The sequence below is a fragment of the Spermophilus citellus genome, assembly GCF_964194105.1.
Source record: "Spermophilus citellus genome assembly, chromosome: 15".
In the NCBI taxonomy this organism is placed as follows: Eukaryota; Metazoa; Chordata; class Mammalia; order Rodentia; family Sciuridae; genus Spermophilus; species Spermophilus citellus.
The window spans coordinates 33,145,842-33,166,514 of NC_138195.1; the positions used below are offsets into that span (position 1 = coordinate 33,145,842).

Here is a 20,673-nt window from a genome sequence, read left to right on the forward strand (position 1 = left end):
ATATGTATATTCCAAAATTGTACATGGTTCCCATATCTTCATATAACTGTCCCTTGTTTTGGCAAATGATATTTCTAACAGGAAGTTATTATTTTCTGTGGGGCCAAATTTGTACAAAAATAATGTATGCAGATGCTCATTTTTTTTCACAGATTCTATTTACCTACCTACCTACCTGCCTACCTATCAAGATTGAGGGGATGCCATCAAATAGCTTGCCATTTACTGAGGGAGAGAAATGCAAATATAGAAGTGATTAGAAACAAGAGTGGTATATGGTTAAGTCACCATAAGTGATATGAGCTCACAACTCTAGAAGATCTGAGGATTACTTGGGGCTGGAGTGGTATGGCATGTTGACTAAGTCTGAAGAATGATCTGATATAATTGAAATGCACAAGACAATGAATTGGAAGACCAGTTTTTCACTTACACAACTCATTATTAGAACTATATCCCTTGGGCCTTCTGAATTTCGTTTTTCTCATCTGGTACTTGGGAACAATGATCGGATAACTTTTTGTCTTTTTCACTGATTTATAAATCATACAATCAAAATTATATAAGGATGTTCTGAAAATATTAAAGTATGATTCCAACTTGAGGGTGTGTTATTTCAATTTCTCATCTACCACAGTGTTTGTGATATAAATTACTGATTTAAGAAAAGTTACAGGATCTATTAGAAGAGGAGCTGAGGATATAGCTCAGGAGCACAGTGCTTCTCCAGTGCCCACAAGGCCCTGGGTTCCATTTTAGCAATGATGCAGATTTGATTTTTGTTGGAAGATAATCAATATCTATAAATTTGAGGGTAATTTTAATTGTTCTGAAACTATGAGGATAAAAATAGCCATTCTTTATTTGTTGAGCCATTGCTACATCCTAGGGACTCTGTTAATAAATTTTTGGCCAGTATATAATTTAGTCTTCACAACAATCTTAAGAGTCAAACATTATTATTCCCATTTAACAGAGGGGGAAATCTCTGGGTGAGAGATTGTTATTGTCAAGGTTATACATCTAGTAAGTATAAGAGCAGGATTTGAACCTAGATCTGTCTTACTTTTAAGCTTGTATTTTGATTGAGTGATTTCCATTACTCTGGCATATCACAAAAAGCAATGGTAAACTCAGAGCTAAAAGAAATGGTTTGATGTGTCTATTAAATAGAAGAAATAAGTGTTTAAATCATAAATTATTTCAAGAAAAGGCAAAGTGGGGATAAAGCTATGGAGGAAACAGAAAGGCTAGTTCATAGAGGACCTGTATGCTGCATATGAGAATTGAACTTGATTCTGTCGGCAGTCAGGTGCCACAGAAGGTTTCAAGATCAGAAATAGGATCGTAGCCTGCCTGACATCTAGTTGGTGCTCAATACATATGAAATGAATAAATGAATGTGTTTGCCTTTTACAAAGACTGCCCCTATAACTGTGGTATATGGTTTGGAGGCATGTAAAACTGAAGGTTGGAAGATTACTGTCGAAGTTTGAGAAAAGATGTCAGAGTATGAACCATTGACAGGAGGCAACTGTATTGGCTTGAAGACCTAATTATTCTAATTTCTTCTCGACTTTAGATTCAGTGACTTCTAGTTGATAGTTTTAAGTCACCCATGGTGACTAAAAGGATGAATAATGTAGATGGAGCAATACTCATACTCGATTAATGGGAGAAGAGTGTCAATGGGGAGATTTTTAAATGTTTTATCAAGTTATTGACTTGGATGATTGAATAGGAAACTGGCACCTCTTACTAAGAGAAAGAGTTCAAGACAGGAAGAGTGAATTTTGTTCAGGGAATGTTGAAATGGGTACCTTTCAGAAGCAATGGTGAAGATGTCCAGAAGACAGTGGACATACAGATATGAAACTGAAAGGCAAGGTCTGGATTCAATATAAAATATGGGGAGACCAATGGATATAACTGACAGTTGCAATCTTCCTGCCTCAGGCTCTGGAGCCACTGGGATTACAGGTGTGCACCACCATGCACAAAGAACAAAGTAAAGGACAGAACTCTGTAAAAGGGCTGCCATAAGTCTTTGTTTTATAAAGCAAATGTAAACAAAACCATGTGTCCTTTTGTTGGAGGGCAGTTTAAGTAGGTACAGTTAAGTTTCTTTGTAAATATTGCACTTAAAATTATCACTGCATTGTAATGATTGGTGTCTGATGAAAACAAAGGTGATCAATTTGATTTATAAGAACTTTGCAGCAAATTTTTCAAAGTAACACTTGAAAACAAAAATATTTTTTAATTATCCAAGAGAAGTTTAACTTTATATCAAACAGCTGATAGAATGAAAACATTCTAGAAAAATAGAAAGGAAATATCATTTAAGCAATCATTTTGAATGTAAGTATAAGGAATTCTATCTCACTTTCTTCTTAGAACACTGTGCTGTCTACTTCTTTGCCTTTGCAACTAAACTTTTTGGGGAAGTTTTGTGTCTTTTGACTTTTTGGGACCTTATGCATACTATGTACTCAGAAGAAGAAAACAACAACAACAACAACAACAACAAACGGACCAAAATCAAAACAAAACTTGTTGCTTCTATGACAGAAGGGGAGGTTTGAATAGATGACCTGGAAGATCCCTTTCAACCCTGAGAGTTTATGAAAAGGGAAGTGGTGATAATTGTTTACCACTTAAAAGAAGAAGTGGGCTTAGTCTTCTGTAGCTCCAAAGTGCCAATGTTTTGAAGCAACAGGAAGTCAATACTCCACTCAATATTACCGTAAGAATTTTTTTTTTTTTTTTTTTTTTTACAAAACAACTATTCAATAGAACACAAGCTGTCTCAAGAAGTGTTTTATCTTTTAAATAACGGCATTTAAATGGTGGAAGGGCTCTTAGATATCTAGATCTTCCTTATCTTTCTCAGGTCATTTCGTATACAGGAAATGGTATTTCTACAACACAAACCAAAAATTGTACATGACATCAATCACTATCTCAAGGTGTAATTGTCACACGTTCTCGGGGCTTTCGTTGGGAAAACTCACCTAGAGCCCATCTTCATTTGCAGAGGCAGAAAATAAATCTTGGCAAGGGAATACGACTTTCCCAGGACAAGACGTTGATGCATTAATGTTAATGCTGAAACTAGAAATGACATCTGTGAAAAAGTCTCCTCTGCTCAAATTAAGCAGGGCTAGAAGTCAAGACTGTGCAGCAGATGGAAGCCGAAATCCACTTTGCATTAAATGTAGTCCCAAGACCACTGACATTAGAACTTGTTAGACTTAGCGGAATTCGCTTAAAACGCAGATTCTAGAGCCCCCACAAAGACAGACTGACTTAAGCTTTGCAGCAAGTCTCGGGAACCTGCATTTATAGGTTTACTGATCCCCTAGTCTCCTGGAACCGTTTCTGGGCTTGAACCGAGGGGCACAGCAGCCAGAGCAACGGGTTGCACAGCTGTCGGGTACCCTCGCTGTAAGACTGTCTGTTACGTACAGCCAGCCCCTAGGCCGTCACTGTCCGACGCTTGCTGTTGCTTGTTCGGGGCGAGGCCACCGCTGTCCCTCCGCCAACTCCCAGGCCCCGCATTGCAACCAACTGCGGGGGGCGGCCCGGGGCAGCGGCGGCTCAGCAGCGCCCCCTCGAGGCCCCGGCCCTCCGCAGGCTAGAGGTCCGCAGTTTCTCTTCACTGCCCCGACGCTCCACCTCCTTCCCTTGGCCACGCCTACCGGGGGGACTCCCTCCGGCGCCGGCGCCAGATCAGCCCCGTCCCGCCCCCTAAGTCCCGACCGGATGTTCACTGACTTCCCATAGTGCCTCGCGAGTGGCGGGCATGATAACAAATCCAGTCGGGCCACTCGCAGCGAGTTGTCATTGTTGAGGCCGTTAGATTTTTGTGAGGAGGGTCCTCCGGGATTTGGGCCCGGCCGCTGCCTTGTCGGCCATCACCGCCGCCATGGCGCTGCTCCGGGGAGTGTGGGGCGTGCTGAGGGACCTGGGAAAGTCTGGAATGGAGTTGTGCTCCGGCTGTGGAAATCGTCTGCGCTCACCCTTCAGGTAGGACCGCGCTCCCGCACTTGGCGGGGCCCAGAACGTCTCGGGGCTGGAAGTTAAACACTTTCTGCCTCTTTGGAGGCCAGAGCCAAGCTGGCCCTGTGATTCAGTCTCGACCTTGCCAAATCTACTGTGGCTTTGCGAGTAAGCCTTATATCTTTAGTACCTCGTACCTTGCTTCCTGCTCCCCTCCCTGCCCCTTCCCCCACTCCTCCCACTCCGACCTGTCGGCCAACCTTAGAGCACCTGTCCTCTGATAGAGCACCTGTCTCCCAGAATCTCTCGCCAGCATCTAGGCAGGGGGAAGGTGAGTCCAGGAGCTGGAGTATAGATGCTCTCTCCATTCTACAAGGTAGCAGCTTTCAGACTTAAGCCCTCGGGCCCTTCCCCTTGTCTAGAGCAGGGTTTCTAATCATTTCTTAGGGATAGGGGTGTAGTTTGGTAGTGCACCTCTCGCCCCGTCTGCACAAGGCCCTGGATTTAATCTTGAATACCACAAACAACCCCAAAAGATAAAGAAGTCAGTAGCATTGTTCTTGAAGGTGTCTGATATATAGCATCTCGCTGACATCTTATTTGGAATCTGTGCTCATGTACCTATGAATATTGGCAATTAAATACCTGACATGGTTATTTATTTTCTTTTACTTATGTGTAGTTTCGTGTATTTTCCGAAGTGGTTTTCATCCACCTTGGGTAGTTATCCTAAGAAACCTATGAGTTCATACCTTCGATTTTCTAAAGAGCAGCTACCCATATTTAAAGCTCAGAACCCAGGTAAGGAATTTGGGGGCTTGTATTCTTATTATGTAATAAAAAGGCCACTAAGAGTTAAATTGCAAACCTGATTTGTACTACCAAAGCATTTAGTGACTACTGGAACAATTATTTTATTGGATCTGTAAAATAGGAAATGTAATTTTATATCAAATAGAAATGCTTTAAATATAAAAGGGAACTAATGAAAAATGTTTTTAAAATAACCTGTAGTGTGGAAAACACCCAAACAAGAGGATGCAAAAACTCAGTTTGGGGACTGTTGTGGTTGGCTTACATGGTCACAGACAAATCAGGTTATCTCTTGCTTAGTTGTCTGCTTATTCTTCTTTAGGGTATTCATACAGTTGCAATGAAATAATTTATATAGAACTGTTCTGTAATTTGTAAAGCTGTATGCAAATTATTGCAAATTTCAAAAACATTTTCAATTCTGAGTTCCTGAAAAAAGATACCCAAATAGGAGACCTGTTAACTCCTTAGAAAAGCTATAGTGTCTATCATTTGGGGTTTTATAAAGCTATAGGCTAAATTAATAATAACTAATTTTTGCTTATGATTTTTAAAGCCCTTTTACATTTAGTACCTCACAAGGTCACCTGTGAAAATCAGAAGAACAATAATAACACATTATAGACTTGAGACTAACAGGTAGTTGTTAATGCAGTTGCTCCCCATCATTCCAGTTAAGACAAGGATGGAAATGAAGAATCATGTATTAATTTTAGAATACTTTTCTTTCAAATTATATTTCTGTAATTGAAGTACAAGATGTGTTATATGAATTAAGACTATATTTTGTGTTTTGATCAGGTTTTATGAACTTAGTAATTCCTGAAAGATTTGATTGAAATATAATGAAAGTAAAACACTTGAAGCAGTTGATTACCCAGCTACTTGAAAATAGTCAGTTTTTAAGGACTGTTTTTGGTGATCTGTTCTTTATTTTTAAAGTCTTATTTAGGTTTTTGTTTTTTGTTTTATTTTTTGTAATGTAGATGGACAGAATGCCTTTATTTGTTTATTTTTATGTGGTGCTAAGAATCGAACCCAGTGCTTCACACATGCTAGGCAAGCTCTCTGTCACTGAGCTATAGCCTCAGCCCAAATCTATTTAGTTTTAAAGAATAGACATTAATGTCATATAAAGTTTTAGATTATTTACATTAAATTCGTTGGATAAGAAAAGTTAAATCTTGTTATTAAGTATGGTATAACTGTGTCTGAAATATAAGTTGATTTTTAGTGCTAAAAGAGTCTATTTTCCTAAAAGTCTAGAAATTTATCCCAAGAACCAGCTATGGGGGCTCATGCCTGTAATCCCAAGTGCTAGGGAGGCTAAGGGAGGAGGAATGCAAGTTTGAGGCCAGTTTGGATATTTTAATGAGACCCTGTCTCAAAATAAAATTACAAAAACAAAAGGACTGAAGGTATAGCTCAGTAGTAGCTTGTGAGGTCCTGGGTTCAATCTCCAATACCAAAAGAAAGAAAGAAATCCTGAGATATAAAACTGTGACATCTTATTTCATTTTATTCCAATTCATAGATGCGAAAATATCAGAACTAATTAGAAGAATTGCTGAGCTTTGGAGGGAACTTCCTGAATCACAGAAAAAAGTAAGCACATAGGTTTTCAACATTGTTGGCCGTTTATTCTACAACTGGGAACAATTGTCATGTTATTTAGAGGATCAGATGGCCCACATTTTTTTAAACACTGTCAACAAAGGCACTTTATACCTTCTGATATACATAAACGATGAGAGTATCGATGTATAGGAATGAAGGTAAATGATTGGCAATATGCTCTTACCTTGTTTAGCAAGTATATGAAAAAGACATCTCAGAACACCTTATTCTCCCACTATTCAGTCTGTCTTCATCTGAAGTCATGTGATTTTCTTTCTCTGGCAGATGTGCTATGTTGAATTTGCCAACAATAGTTTGTTGACTTTTTTTTTTTTTAACTTATAGATGTATGAAGATGCTTATAAGGCAGACTGGCAAGCATACAAAGAAGAGATAAACAGAATTCAGGAACAGCTAACTCCAAGTCAAATGATATCTTTGGAAAAAGAAATCATGCAAAAACGTTTAAAAAAGAAAGCTTTAATAAAAAAAAGAGTGAGTATCACTGAAATACTCTTCTTTTGAAAAAAAGAGTTGAAATGCATGTAACTGGGATTGTTATATCCTTTAAAAAGGTTTTGTATTTATATGCTCAGTTATTCAGTCTGTAGAGACCATGAAAATAAAATGTAAAGGAAATATCTTTGGAAAATAATTCATAAAATCTATTACAATTTTTAAAATGTAGTGCCATCAACAAATTCTGGCAAGATGTAATAATCACATACTTTATATAAAACTATGACATTTTAATTATAATATGTAGTAATGAATGGTTTCTATAAGTAAAATTAAGTCTTATAGAGGTTAAAACTTATACCTGACCCTCCCCTCTATTTTTTATTCAGGAGTTAACAATGCTTGGAAAACCAAAAAGACCTCGCTCAGCTTATAACATTTTTGTATCTGAAAGCTTCCAAGAAGTTAAGGATGGTTCATCACAGGTAAACTGAACTGCATTTTTTTCTTAGATTTTTATTTTAATTTAAAAATTACTTAGGAAATTCAAGGGTATCATATCAGGTGGTAAAGGGAATTAATTAGTAAGTTACAGAAATTAAGCTTTTCTTATTTTTACTTTTTTTCCATACTAGGGATTGAACCAAGGGGAGCTTTACCAATGAGCCACATACCCAGGACTTTTTTTTTTTCCCATGTGCCACCACACTGGCACAATTAAGCTATTATATATATATATATAATATATATGATATTATATATAATATTATATATATTTTTATATTATATATAAAAATATATATAATATTATATATATTTATATATTATATATATAAAATATTATTTTATTTATTATTTTTATGTGGTGCTGAGGATCTAACCCAGTGCCTCACTCTTGCTAGGCAAGCGTTCTACCACTGAGGTACAACTCCAGCCCCTCAGTTAAGCTCTTTTGAAAAGGTCCTCTTTACTGGATCTCTTAAAGAAAAATCTTTGAAGCCGTGGGTAGCTCAGTGGTAATAGAGTGCTTGTCTGTTATGCATTGCCCTGAGTTCAGTCCCAGTGCTTGGGAATAGGGAACAGGGAGAAAGAAAAGAAAAATCTTTTTTCTTACCACATATAGTTAACCTGAAAATGTAGTTGCCAATACATTCACACCTTGCCAACTTTTTAAATTTAAAAAGCAGAATTTTCATATTTATAGAGTTGTTAATGTTCTTGTGGAGACTTTTCTAGCCCAATGGTTCTCAACTGTTTTATGAACACTGGAAAGAATGAGAGTAGAGCTATAATGTTTTATTCTTGGAATTAAGTATAACCTATTGCTTCATGTTACATCCTTTAATAAAATTTTGGTTATGCCCATGGGAATGTGTTATACATGTGAATGTCATCATATGAATGTGTCAAAAAAAAAACAAAAACAGCTTGTCCGTCACTGCTGGGGCTTAGTCTTTTCATTTTTTTCCTTCTTAGGAGCTCCAAAGGGGCAATTGTATTTTTCCTTATATAATATGGCATTATAAAAAGTTAATGTTAAGATCCATAATCCTTGTCCATTGGAAATGAAAGTTTTGGTACTCTACCTATGTTTATCATATGCTTAAATAATGTATATATGTTGCTCAGTCTTTCCTGGCTGTATACTTTGACTTAATTATTTCCTTTGGGATTTTAAATTGAATTTCTATGGCTCTACATGACTGAAATACTAGCTTATCTATTTTTTTTTTTTAAGAGAGAGGGAGAGAGAGAGAATTTTAATATTTATTTATTTTTTTAGTATTTGGCGGACACAACATCTTTGTTTGTATGTGGTGCTGAGGATCGAACCCGAGCCGCACGCATGCCAGGCGAGCGCGCTACCGCTTGAACCACATCCCCAGCCCCATGTTTTTTTAAGTAGAACTTGGCTCAGTCATTAACTTACCTTGGTTTGTTTTCTTATCAGTATCTTCATAGTTTTCTTATCAATATCTCTGTCTTCATAACACTTATTTTTTTGAATATAGATCTTCTGAACTTGTTCTGTAATTTTATTATCTTTTCTATACTGTTTTGCTTTATATGCTGGACAATCCTTCCAAATTAGTGCTTCTTAATTCTGACTATGCCTTGGGTCTCACCTAGGAAAATTAATTCCTGGGCCTTATCCCTGGAAATTGAATATAACTTGACTGTATCATTTTTATTTATTTAAAAAATATTGGTTATATATCCTCATAGAGTCAAAACATTCTTTTAGGTTTGATATGAAAAAGCAGTTTTCACTGTCCTGTTACATTCTTTACTCCAGAAGAACATTCCACTGTTTTAGCTGATCCTTAACTCCATATCTCTCAATAACACCCTTAATATTGGGCTGGGGATGTGGCTTAAGCGGTAGCACGCTCGCCTGGCATGCGTGCGGTCCGGGTTCGATCCTCAGCACCACATACAAAGATGTTGTGTCCGCTGAAAACTAAATATTAAAAAAATTCTCTCTCTCTCTTTCTCTCTTTAAAAAAAAATATGTGGAATACTTAATAAAAACAGAAGGATTGGTCTATTCAATCTTAACAGTCCAGGGATGATCCTGGTCATGTGAATTTAAAAAAAAAAATACATCCTTAATATCTATCATAGGTTCTTGAATTTTTTCAGTTATAAACATTATCTTATACTTTAAGCATTACTTCCATTATCTCAGATAAACACTTAAATCTGATTCCACTCTTCACATATTTCCATTTTCTCCACCTCCCAATATAGTAATATAGTCAAGTATTAAGTGTATTTATATCATTATGTGAGTCCTAGTCACAGCTCAGCTGTACCATATGCTAAAATTATTTCTTCTTTCTTGCAAAACTTATTTCCCCTTAAGTTACTTGATTATATCTTTTCTTTTCCTCTCTTTCAGTTTTGTTTGCATATTTTGAGGGATAATTGTCAATAATTCAGCCCCCAAACACTTCAGTGTTCACTAGCTTTCAGTACACTTAGTCAGTTTCAGTCTGAAGCCTCTGGTTTATTTCAGTTCAAATGTTGTTTTCTATGACTCATACAGCTAACATCCTGGGCTCTTCCTTTATTATCATCATCATCCTTGTGGTGCATTTGTTTCTATTGTTGTCTTCTTAATTTATTCTGCTTCAAGTATAACATTTTCCCCAGTAAGGGTGCATGAGAGATTAATTTTTCAAGTTTTACATGTGTAAAAAATGTCATTGTCCTCATATATGTATGTTAGATTGGGCATGGATTTCTGTTTGTGAATCACAATCCTTCAAATTTTTCAGAAGTATTGCTCCTTTCTTTTCTATTTTGTTGTATTGCTTTTAAGAAATGTAAAACCATTTTTGATTGTTGGTCCTTGTAGTATGATCTGCCTTCTTTTTTCTCCCTTTTTCTTTGTTCTGACTCTCCCTAACATTTGTTTTTTGAATTTCTTCTGAATTGATTCTCTGTTTTCTTATCTTTTCTATACTGTGTTTTCCTTTAGCCTTTTTTTTTGTCTTTTTGTCTCCCTTGGGATACTGTATACATTCTCACTTAATCTATCTTTCTCTTTTTAAATGTGTATTTGTGTGTTTTATGGGTGCAGGGTATTAAACCTAGGATCTCACATGCTAGAAAAGCACTGTTCTACTGAGCTACATCACCTGCTCAATCTCTGGTTTTTGCATGGTGCTATTGTTTTTAACTATACCTTGTTTTCACAGAGTAACTCTATTTTACTCTCGATAATGAATACCCTAGATTCTGCCATGATGTGAGGATTTAGCCTCTTTTTAAACAGTGTTTCAACCAGTCCTCAAATTGTCAAATTGTTTGGAATTCTGCATTATAAATCAGGTTGGGTGTAGGTTTTTCCCATTGCCCTTAGCAGCCAAGTTTCTTGGGTCAGTTAAGCCAGTTAGCACTTCTCCATCTGCTTTTCAGTTTCCAAAATTTTGCATTTGTCAACTTTTGTAAATTTTGTTCATATAGATTTATGTTTAAAAATTTAGTTTAATGGGTTGCAGGAGGGAACAAAAGTGTCTTTCTATTCCTTTAATTTTTATAGATGGAGAACCAAGGCTAAGGGAAGTAAAATGACTTTTTCTAGATCACATAATTAAGTTCAGCTAAGTAGAATTAGGGACTTGTATTCTTCCTGTGACTATACTTAACCATATAGGCACAAATTTTAGAATAAAACATAAATCTACTGGGAAGAAATAAAAACAAGTCTTTGAAGTTAGCCCATGACAGATATAGGTTATACCTGGATATTAATATTTTTGAATAAAAAAAGACAGTACCCTCATTCCGTTCATTTTTGAAAATTTTAATAGTTGTTAGTTTTTGTTTAGAAACAAAAGTTAACTGGTATAGCTTTGTCTATAATTATTGATACCTGAGTTTTTGTTGTTGGAATGAATAGATTTTTCTTTCGTCACTGAAGTTTCTCCATATGTATGCTACTTAAATATATATTGTTTTTTAGGCAAAGCTGAAATATGTAAATGAAACTTGGAAAAACCTGCCTAGTTCTCAAAAGCAAGTAAGTATTATGGTTTTTAGTCTCCAGGGTCTAATTAGAATATCTGTGAGAGCATGTATTAGGTCAAGACTTCATTCACATAAAAGCAGCCCAATATTGCTAATAATAGTATTTTAAACTTATTTTCATATTATTAAACCAAATTTAGCTTTTTTTCTTGGTAGTTTTTGACTACAAATACAACTGGTATTTGAAACAGGGTTACTTGTAATCTTAAGATTATCCACTATTAGTCAATGGTTGTCCTACCCTGCTTTTACCACCTTTCATACCTCAATCCCCCAAATTTTAGAAACTTCATTAACACTTGTAAAAGTTTTCTTAACCTTTTTCTCATCTAACATCTCATGAAAACATTCCTTCTGCATTTCCCCTTTTTACATATAGAATAGTGAAAGAATTTCTTTCTTTTCGGGGGTCGGGTGGAACGGGTGTAGCTGGGGATTGAGTCTCATTAAGTTGCTTCGGGCCTTGCTAAGTTGCTGATGCTGGGCTTGAATTTGCAGTCCTCCTGCCTCAGACTCCCAAGTCTCTGGGATTATAGGCTCTGTGCCCAGTTCAATTTCTATGTATATATGGAAATAGTCCAGAAATTAATAGCTCATTTTTAAATAAATTATTTTAACAATTTTCCTTTTTTTCAGGTATATATTCAACTTGCTAAAGATGATAAAATTCGTTATGATAACGAAATGAAATCTTGGGAAGAACAAATGATTGAAGTTGGACGAAGTGATCTTATACGTCGAAAAATGAAGAACCAAACAAAAGATGGCATTGGGGAGTATTAAGATAAAAGATGGGGCTATGCTCGTGGTGATTAGGCACAACCAACCAATTAGGTCTCAATAACCTGAAGCTGTGTAAAACTAAAAAGGATAAAGTTGGTGAACATTTTATATTCAATTCCTTTTTCTTTAGCCCATGGACTTCTGCTAGTTGAATACATTTTGTATTAGTATTTTGAAAACCTAAACAGATGAAAGTTCACGTAAAATTTTATTTTGTGTTTAAGAACTACTGAGAATCAAGATAATCCATACAAATGTAGCAGTGGATCATTTTACCTTTAATAAAGGTAAATCAGTCTGTGAAGTTTTTTAATACTGGAAGACAATTATGGAAAGAGTATTGTTTCCTTATATGGAAGCAGGAGTTTCTTTTCAAATTTGGGACATATTATAGATGACACAGTGTTCTATGAAGTAATTATGCATTTTTTAAAAAGCAGCTAGAGCTCATCTAGGTAAATTCCAATTCCTAGCTATAATTCATATTTTATTCAGAGTTGGTGGTTGTACATGTAAGTAACAGTTGGTTTCAACAGCAAATTTTTATAAAGGGACTGAGAGATTTATAAACCTTTTTTTTCATTGTGTTTCTTTTACCTAAAGTAAAAACTAAGAAATTATGTCTCAAATCTATGCATATTATTTTATATCGCATAGAATAAAAATTATAATTTTTCATTTTATATGTTTGTGGATTATGTATTTTAAAATGAAACATTGATTTTACAGTTTTTGTTTCTGTAAGTAGGGAATTTAATTTTTTCTGAATTATTTTTTCTCTTTCATGTTAATATATTTATTCACACATACACACAAACTTGTCGGTGGTCAGATTTTTAAATGAGAAATCTAAAAAATGCAAGGCTCCAATGTCAAGAATTTGAAGCATTTTGCATAAATATAAAGATTTTTATAAAAGATAGCCAACTATGGTATATGAGTCAAATCTAGTCCCCTACCTGCTTTTCATGGTCTGTGAATTAAGAATTTTATTTATATTTTAAATGGTTTTAAAAAAAGAAGACTATGAATATGAATTAATATGAAATTTAGTGTCCACAGTTTTATTGCAACACAGCCATGTTCATCTCCTTATTATGTATGACTACTTTTGTGCTACCATGACAAAGTTAATGGTTGCTGCCAAGACTGTATCGTGGAAACCCAATGTACTGTCTGGCCCTTTATGGATAAAATTTGCCAACTCATGGTTTATAGCATAGTGCGGTGTGACTAAAGTTCACATGTATTATTACTTTAGGATGTTTTTTTTTTTCAGCTGCTTCAGATGTTCTTGTTTTAGAATTGTCACTTATCTTAAGAGAAAAAGCTACATAAACTATAGAAGCTAAACAATTGCTCCTCTGTGTTAGCAAGGAAAGTAATCTTCAGTCTCAAATTATGTTGCAGTATAATGAAAAAGATCCATTTTATGTGAAATAAGAGTTTCTTAAATTATTTGCTATGGCTCAATAAAATGTACCTTGAAAGTTTCTAGCAAGCAATATCACAGAAACCTCACTGTAGTTGGGAATTATTGTTACTTAATACTTCTTTATTCTATTAGGTAGGTCATGCAAACAATTTCAAAATCACCACCTCTTTGGGCAGAATAATTCATCTTTCAAGATCAGTCTCTGTTTAATGTTAATCTTTTCTTCCTACTCTTCCTCCCTGCTCTGTTCATAGTTGCTCTCATTATATCAAAGAAGACATTTGGTATTTATTTTTTAGGGTTTGGCTAGCTTCACTAAGCATAATCTGCTCTAGTGCCATCCATTTCCCTGAAAATTCTATGATTTTGTCATTTTTTATTGCTGCATACTACTCCATTGTGTATAGATGCCACATTTTTTTTTATCCATTCATCTATTGAAGGGCATCTGGGTTGGTTCCACAGTCTAGCTATTGTGAATTGTGCTGCTATGAACATCGATGTGGCAGTGTCCCTGTAGCATGCTCTTTTAAGGTCTTCAGGGACTAGTCCGAGAAGGGCAATAGCAGGGTCAAATGGTGGTTCCATTCCCAGCTTTCCCAGGAATCTCCAAACTGCTTTCCAAATTGGCCGCACCAATTTGCAGTCCCACCAGCAATGTACAAGTGTACCCTTTTCTCCACATCCTCGCCAGCACTTGTTGTTGTTTGACTTCATAGTGGGTGCCAATCTTACTGGAGTGAGATGGTATCTTAGGGTGGTTTTTGATTTCTCTGACTGCTGGAGATGGAGAGCATTTTTTCATGTACTTGTTGATTGATTGTATATCCTCCTCTGAGAAGTGTCTGTTCAGGTCCTTGGCCCATTTGTTGATTGGGTTATTTGTTATCTTATTGTCTAATTTTTTGAGTTCTTTGTATACTCTGGATATTAGGGCTCTATCTGAAGTGTGAGGCGTAAAAATTTGTTCCCAGGATGTAGGCTCCCTATTTACCTCTCTTATTGTTTCTTAAATTATATGTTCTTTTCTAGGGATCTTGATAAGTAGAATATTACATACTTTTTCTAGGCCATAAAAGAATCTCCTTGAGATAAGCTTCTCTTTCATTTGACCTAAGAGTCAAAATGCTTTTAGATTTCTGGAAGTTCTTTTATTTAGCCAAGAGATTCTGAGAGGCATAGCCTTCCGATTATTATAAGCTACTCTGTCTAGATTAAAAGTTGTAAAGGAACATCCTTGCTAATTTCTGAGGGCCGAAAGGGGTCTTACACCTGTATAACTGATGTCTTGACACATGAACAAAATTTTATTTTATCTTTTTTCCTGAAATGGTTCCTTCCTTTACATGTCTACTGAAGCCAGGAGAAGCTGGAAATGAGAAACAGTTTTTATTCTCTCACCCTACCTGTACTGGGTTAGTAACATTTCTTCTACATTATGCTTGCAAACAAACTGAGCAGATCATTCAGTTCTTACCAACTTACCTCATCATATAGAAACCGGTTGCCCCTTTCAACATTCTACCTAGATATAACCTTGACCAAATTCACTAGCTTCCCAGGAGGGTGATTTATTTTTCACACTATTACAGATGGATATTGACACAACTTCTTTCATGTTTACCTTTTTGTCTAGTTTTCAACAAGGATTTCTATTTTTCCTTTTTAGCCTTCCCTCTCAATCTCCTCAGTACCCTTGTATCTTTTTGTCATCATCCAATTCCAAGTCAATGTCACACATTTTATTAATTTATTTATTGTAATGACATCATCACACTACCAGATCCCAGTTACAATAGCAGTTGGGGTTCAAGAAGACAAAAAAAAAAAAAAAAAACTAGTATGGATATTATTATATAGTAATTTATAGAAGAAAAAAACATTCTCAAACTTGTGAAAAAAAAGTGGGGGAAAATAATGTTCAGACTCAAGAGTTGAAGGTTAAAATGATTCCCAACCATCTTTCTTGTAGTCAGGCAGATCCAGCTGCAAAGGGTGACTCTGAGGGAATGCTTAGGGAGAACTTTATTGAAGTCTGTTGATTTTGCATTTGATTTTGGCCTGGGGTCAATTTGGTCAACAAAGCCAGCTTGTGGGAAAATTGTAGGAGGTGGAATGGAGGAGAGCAATACTTAGTTTCTATTTGTAGGGTAATTCTCTGTTTCTAACTTGACACCTTAAAAGAGTGATGACTGCTACTTCAATTCTCCCTTCCAAACCATGAGTAAATTGTTTTCTTTTGGCTAAATCAAACCTGGTAAGATACAGGAAAGGTTATTCAAATTTTCATTATACAAAAATATATAACTGTATAGAAAATATCTACAGCATGTTCCATGGTCTTGGAAGGAAACCATACAAAAAAGGAGGCTTGAAGCTTAGGTCTTATTAGTTTCCAATCAAATATTTTATATATATATATATCAGGAAATAAATACAATTATACTATTTTTATATTTTACATGAAGTACTATTTTATTAAATCTAATGTGGTGAAAAATTAGAGATACATATTTCATCTCCTGGGAAAACATTTTAAAATTTTGAGAAGAGACTAGGTAAAAAACAATAGACAAATCAACACAGAATAACAAAATATGTTTTATTATTAGAAAATTAGGCAAGTTGAATTAAAAAGTTGAAATAAAAGAGCAACAATACAAGAACAAACAAATGAACAATAAGACAGGTAGCCATTAAATAAAAATACCTAATGTAAACAAATTGTTGATAAAAACATTAAATAAAAGCAAACTAAATATTTCAACCTAAACACTCTAAAATTTATGTAAAGTAAGGAATTGCTGATATTTCTATAAGAAACATACTTTAAATTAAAAAGACAAATATTTGAAAGTAAAAGGATGAAAAAATTTAATTTGTTAATCATAAAATACATTAAAATAATTATTTTGCTATAAACAAAACAGGCTTTCAACAATTGTGAATCTGTATGTAACTACTACTAACTGCATGGAAACACATGAAGTAACATAATAATAATAGTAAATATTTAAAAAAGAAAGTTGCAATCTAAGTAGGAGATCTTGACATTCTCAGTAATTGATGGAATATTAGACACAGAAGCAGGAAGAAGGTATTAATGAAACTAACTATTGGACTTAATTAACAACCTGTCCATTAGTATTTGAACTCATTTATAAATTATATGTTCTTTTTTTTTTTTTTTTATTGGTTGTTCACAACATTACAAAGTTCTTGACATTGCTAGTTGAGACACAAAATCTACAAATCATAAAAACTATATCAATATATTTATTGAAATTAATGTTTAAATCTGCAAGAAAAACCACAAATAAGTTCCAATGGAAATCTGAGAAAAAGTATTTACATATCAGACTAATTTTTCTAATTTATTAAATATAATAAAATATGAGGAAAATTTTTAAAAAATCAATAGAAAAATTGGAAAATGAAGAATTCATAGCAAAATATAGAATTCTTTTTTTTTTTTTTTTTTGGGAGGTTGGAAACCAAATTTAATTGTGGATGTCCATCCAAATTACAGGATAATAAAAGTAATTGAGTAATTGTATTTTTTGGAGTAAACCGAAGGGCAAAATTTGACTTTACAGTAACATTTAGTTCTCCTTCAAAATAAGAATCTACTACTCCAGGTATCACCATGATGGCCCCTTTTAAATTGTTACTTCCCAAAATTAAACCTATACTTTCTCTAGGGATTGGCCCCAAAATACCAGTAGGAATTTGTTGTGGTTCTGGATGTTCAGTAGCAGGCTCATTTGAAGATGGAATGAATCCTGAAGGGAACTCACTTCTCCTTTCAGAATGCGGGGGTGGGTGGAGGAAATCCAGCTCTTGGGGGAAGGTCTTGAGAAAAACACTTCCATGCATAGACATCTGGCATTGGAAAAAATGGAGGGGGTGGTGGGCCTGGTGGAAAATAATCTTGAGGTGCTCCATACCTGTTTCCTGGAGGAGGCAGAGGGGAAAATGGTCCTCTTCTCGTGAACTGACTCCTTGGGTCCACAGGAAACAATTCACCTCTGACTGGAGGGAAAGGTGCCAACAATGAGCCAGAGCCAGTTGCTTGGTTTTCAGCAGAGAGAGATGAATCAGGCACATTGGTATCACCAGGATCAAATTTGGTCTCCTTTCTACTGGATTGACTTTCTGAAGACATAGGCCAATCCTCTTTATCCAAAGAAGGCATATTAGAACTTCTGAGTTCTGCTGGTCGCGATGGTCTACCATAATTCGAATAACATCCACCTTGCCAAGGAGGACCCAATGATGAGGGACCATTGGGGGAATTCTTTCTGCCCAATGCTGCCTTTGAAACACCAAGTGCACAGGGATCTTTCTCTACAAGTTCAAATTGAAGCTCCCTTTCAGTTAACTTTTGTCCATTGCGAGCCTTTTGTTTCATGAAATAATGGAGGTTTCTTTCAGCAATCCAAGCCGCCAATTCACTCTCATGTGCTTTTTTCTCAGAGTAAATAATCTTCTCCTGACAGGACTGAATGGTTCTCTCCAATTCTTCTTCAAGATATTTGGCTCGTTTTCTGTAGGTCTCCAGCTCTTTCTTCATATGGCCCATCTCTTCTTTGACCTTGGAAAGTTTCTTCTCTTGCTCCACCCGGTAATTTTCCTCTACTCTGAGTTTCCCATAGAGTTTCATCATATTTTCTTGATAGTGTTCCATTATGACTTTAAATTTCTGCTGAAGGTTCTCATTCTCACCTTCAAGCCATGTATTCTCTGACAGTAAGGTTGCCTGTTCAGTCTTCAGACTTCTAATCTGTTCTCTAAGGTCTTCCTTTGTTTTCTCTACTTCAGATAAGAAAGCACAAGTTTGATATCTTTGTCCTTCTAAGTTTTCTAAGGAGGCCTTTAGCTTAGCACCATCAATCAGTTTCTTTAAAGCTCCTTTTGGCTCATCATCCAAGTGAGCACCAATTCTTGATTCACTCCTCATTCCCCATTCCAAGTTGCCAACATCTGTTTGGGCTCCCGCGCTTGGAGAAGACCTATCTTTCATCTTCAGCAAGCCTTCAGTCAGAGACTCCTCGTGATTTTCTTTATCACTTTGAACTTTTCCTGCATGGACTTGAGAGTCTTCCAATGTGGTGCTCTCTTTACATTGGACACATCCTTGTTCCCTCCATGCTTCAGCTTCTCCTTTTATGATTGGTTTCTGACATTGCTGAAGCTGGGAACTTACATCCAAAGCTTCTTTCATTGCCAGCTGAAGTCCTTCCTCACTCATTTGAAGCAGTCTCAGGTTTGTTTTACTTTCAGTTATTTGTGATCCCAGGGATCCTAATTCACCTTCGAGGGACTTTATCCTTCTCGATATATCTGCCATGATTTCATCCTGTTTACAATGTTTGGCCTTTTGCTCTTCTAGCTCTTTTTCTAGAAAGAGTCTTTCATCCCCATGGCTAGGTTTGGACCTATGCAGCTTTTCATAGGTTGCCTTTAAATTTGGGGCTTCTCTTGGACCCTTCTCAAAACTGCCACCCTTTAAAGTTGACTCTATGCCTTCATGCTCTTTTTGAATAAGGCTCACTTTTTCAAGTAGTTCACATTTTTCTTCAATTCTTCTAGAAAGTTTTAGAGCCAGCTGTTTTTCTCTTCCCACATAAAGCCTGCTTTTAACACACTGAAAACTTCTTAACAAAAACAAGAGAAGAGAAAAACATCCAATAGCTCTACACATCACCAAATCCCAAGGAACGCCATAAGGATTAGGGCCTGGTTTCATGTCTTCAGACAGTGCTGCCACAACCCTTCCTACTTCTTCCAGGACCACCCTCTAATATGGCTGTGGAGACTCAGGTGTTTGCTCAGGAATTCCAACCTGCACCAGGCAACGGAGCAGACCACTGAGAACCCCTGCAAGGGGGGGGGGTTGTGATGTGGGGAGCCGGGGTGAAGGACTCCCAGGAGCCTTGTGGTGCTCAAGTGCCCATCAGGGGTGTCTTGGCCCCTTCCTTCCCTACCCAGTGCATCCTGAAGTGCCAGGGGTTCAGGTCCCTTCCACTCCAGCCAGAGAGGAGTCCTCTCCATGCCACTCACCCCTGAGTTTGGTTTAGGCTAGGCCAAGATGGAGCTTCTTATGAAATTTCCATACAGTCATAATACCACTCAGTTTGATGTCATGCAAATTCTAAAGCTTTCTAAACTGTCTCAACAGATTTTAGGTCATATTCTTATATGTGTACTGCTTGCCCTTTTGTTTTAATGACCCATTCCTTTCCCTGCTTTTGTCCTCTCCCTTTTTTCTTCCTTCCTTCCTTCCTCCCTCCCTTTCTTCATTTTTTCCTTGTTTTCTTCCTTTCATCCTTCCTCCCTTCCTCCCTCCCTCCCTTCTTTTTTTCTCCCTTCCCTCCCTTTTCTTTTCTTGCAGTATTGGGCTTTAAATTCCAAGGCCTTCTGCATGCTTGGCCAGCTCACTACCACTGAGCTACCTCCCCAGACCTGCTGACTCTTTCTAGGATGGTCATTTGAATTATTTCTAACAGAAAAAAACTCTCATGATACACTACTTTCTTTCTTTCTTTTTTCTTTTTAATTTTTTAGCTGGGTTAATGACTTATGTTTCTTTTTTTTAAGTTTACCCTTAATATTGTGTTTATTAAGTTTTATTTTTATAGAGCAAGCAACCATAAAAATTAAACAACTGGTTAAATAAGAACTGTTATTTTAGATCATTGTACTGTCATTTTTTTAACTTTATTTTTTTATTTTTTTTAGTTATACATGACAGCAGAATGTATTTTGACATATAATACATACATGGAATGTACATACATCATTCATATTGTCTATTCTATTCTGTTGCCCTTCCTGTCCTCCTTACTCCTCCCCTCTTCTCCCATCCTTTCTCTCTATCCAATCTAATGTGACACACTTTTTTTTTCTTTTTCTCATTACAACATCATATATGTATTCTGTATAACAATGAGCTTCTCCTTCCATTTTCCGTGCAACTCCCCTTCTCCCTCTTTTTCCCTCCCACCTTTCTTCCCTATTAGTGGTAG

At 36.0% G+C, this 20,673-nt stretch overlaps 2 protein-coding genes across 2 annotated transcripts; one reads left to right on the forward strand and one right to left on the reverse strand.

Moving 5' to 3' along the window:
• Nucleotides 1–3,781: 3,781 nt before the first annotated feature.
• On the forward strand, nucleotides 3,782–13,726 carry TFAM (transcription factor A, mitochondrial). Its single transcript, XM_081268620.1, has 7 exons — nucleotides 3,782–4,029; nucleotides 4,685–4,803; nucleotides 6,350–6,420; nucleotides 6,778–6,927; nucleotides 7,281–7,376; nucleotides 11,363–11,419; nucleotides 12,064–13,726. Exons 1-7 carry the CDS (start codon nucleotides 3,929–3,931, stop codon nucleotides 12,208–12,210), a joined length of 741 nt encoding a protein of 246 aa, XP_081124746.1. The 5' UTR covers nucleotides 3,782–3,928; the 3' UTR covers nucleotides 12,211–13,726.
• Nucleotides 13,727–17,450: 3,724 nt separating this feature from the next.
• Nucleotides 17,451–19,394, reverse strand: LOC308634382 (melanoma inhibitory activity protein 2-like; the record flags this gene model as incomplete). The annotated part of the gene is made up of 1 exon (XM_081268220.1): nucleotides 17,451–19,394. The coding sequence occupies one exon, from the start codon at nucleotides 19,392–19,394 to the stop codon at nucleotides 17,451–17,453; it is 1,944 nt and encodes a 647-aa protein (XP_081124346.1).
• Between the last annotated feature and the right edge of the window lie 1,279 nt (nucleotides 19,395–20,673).

Coding starts and splice junctions, on each gene's coding strand:
- TFAM (XM_081268620.1), top strand. CDS start 3,929: ATGGCGCTGCTCCGGGGAGTGTGGGGCGTGCTGAGGGACCTGGGAAAG. Junction 4,030..4,684: donor CGTCTGCGCTCACCCTTCAG/GTAGGACCGCGC, acceptor ACTTATGTGTAG/TTTCGTGTATTTTCCGAAGT. Junction 6,421..6,777: donor TTCCTGAATCACAGAAAAAA/GTAAGCACATAG, acceptor TTTAACTTATAG/ATGTATGAAGATGCTTATAA.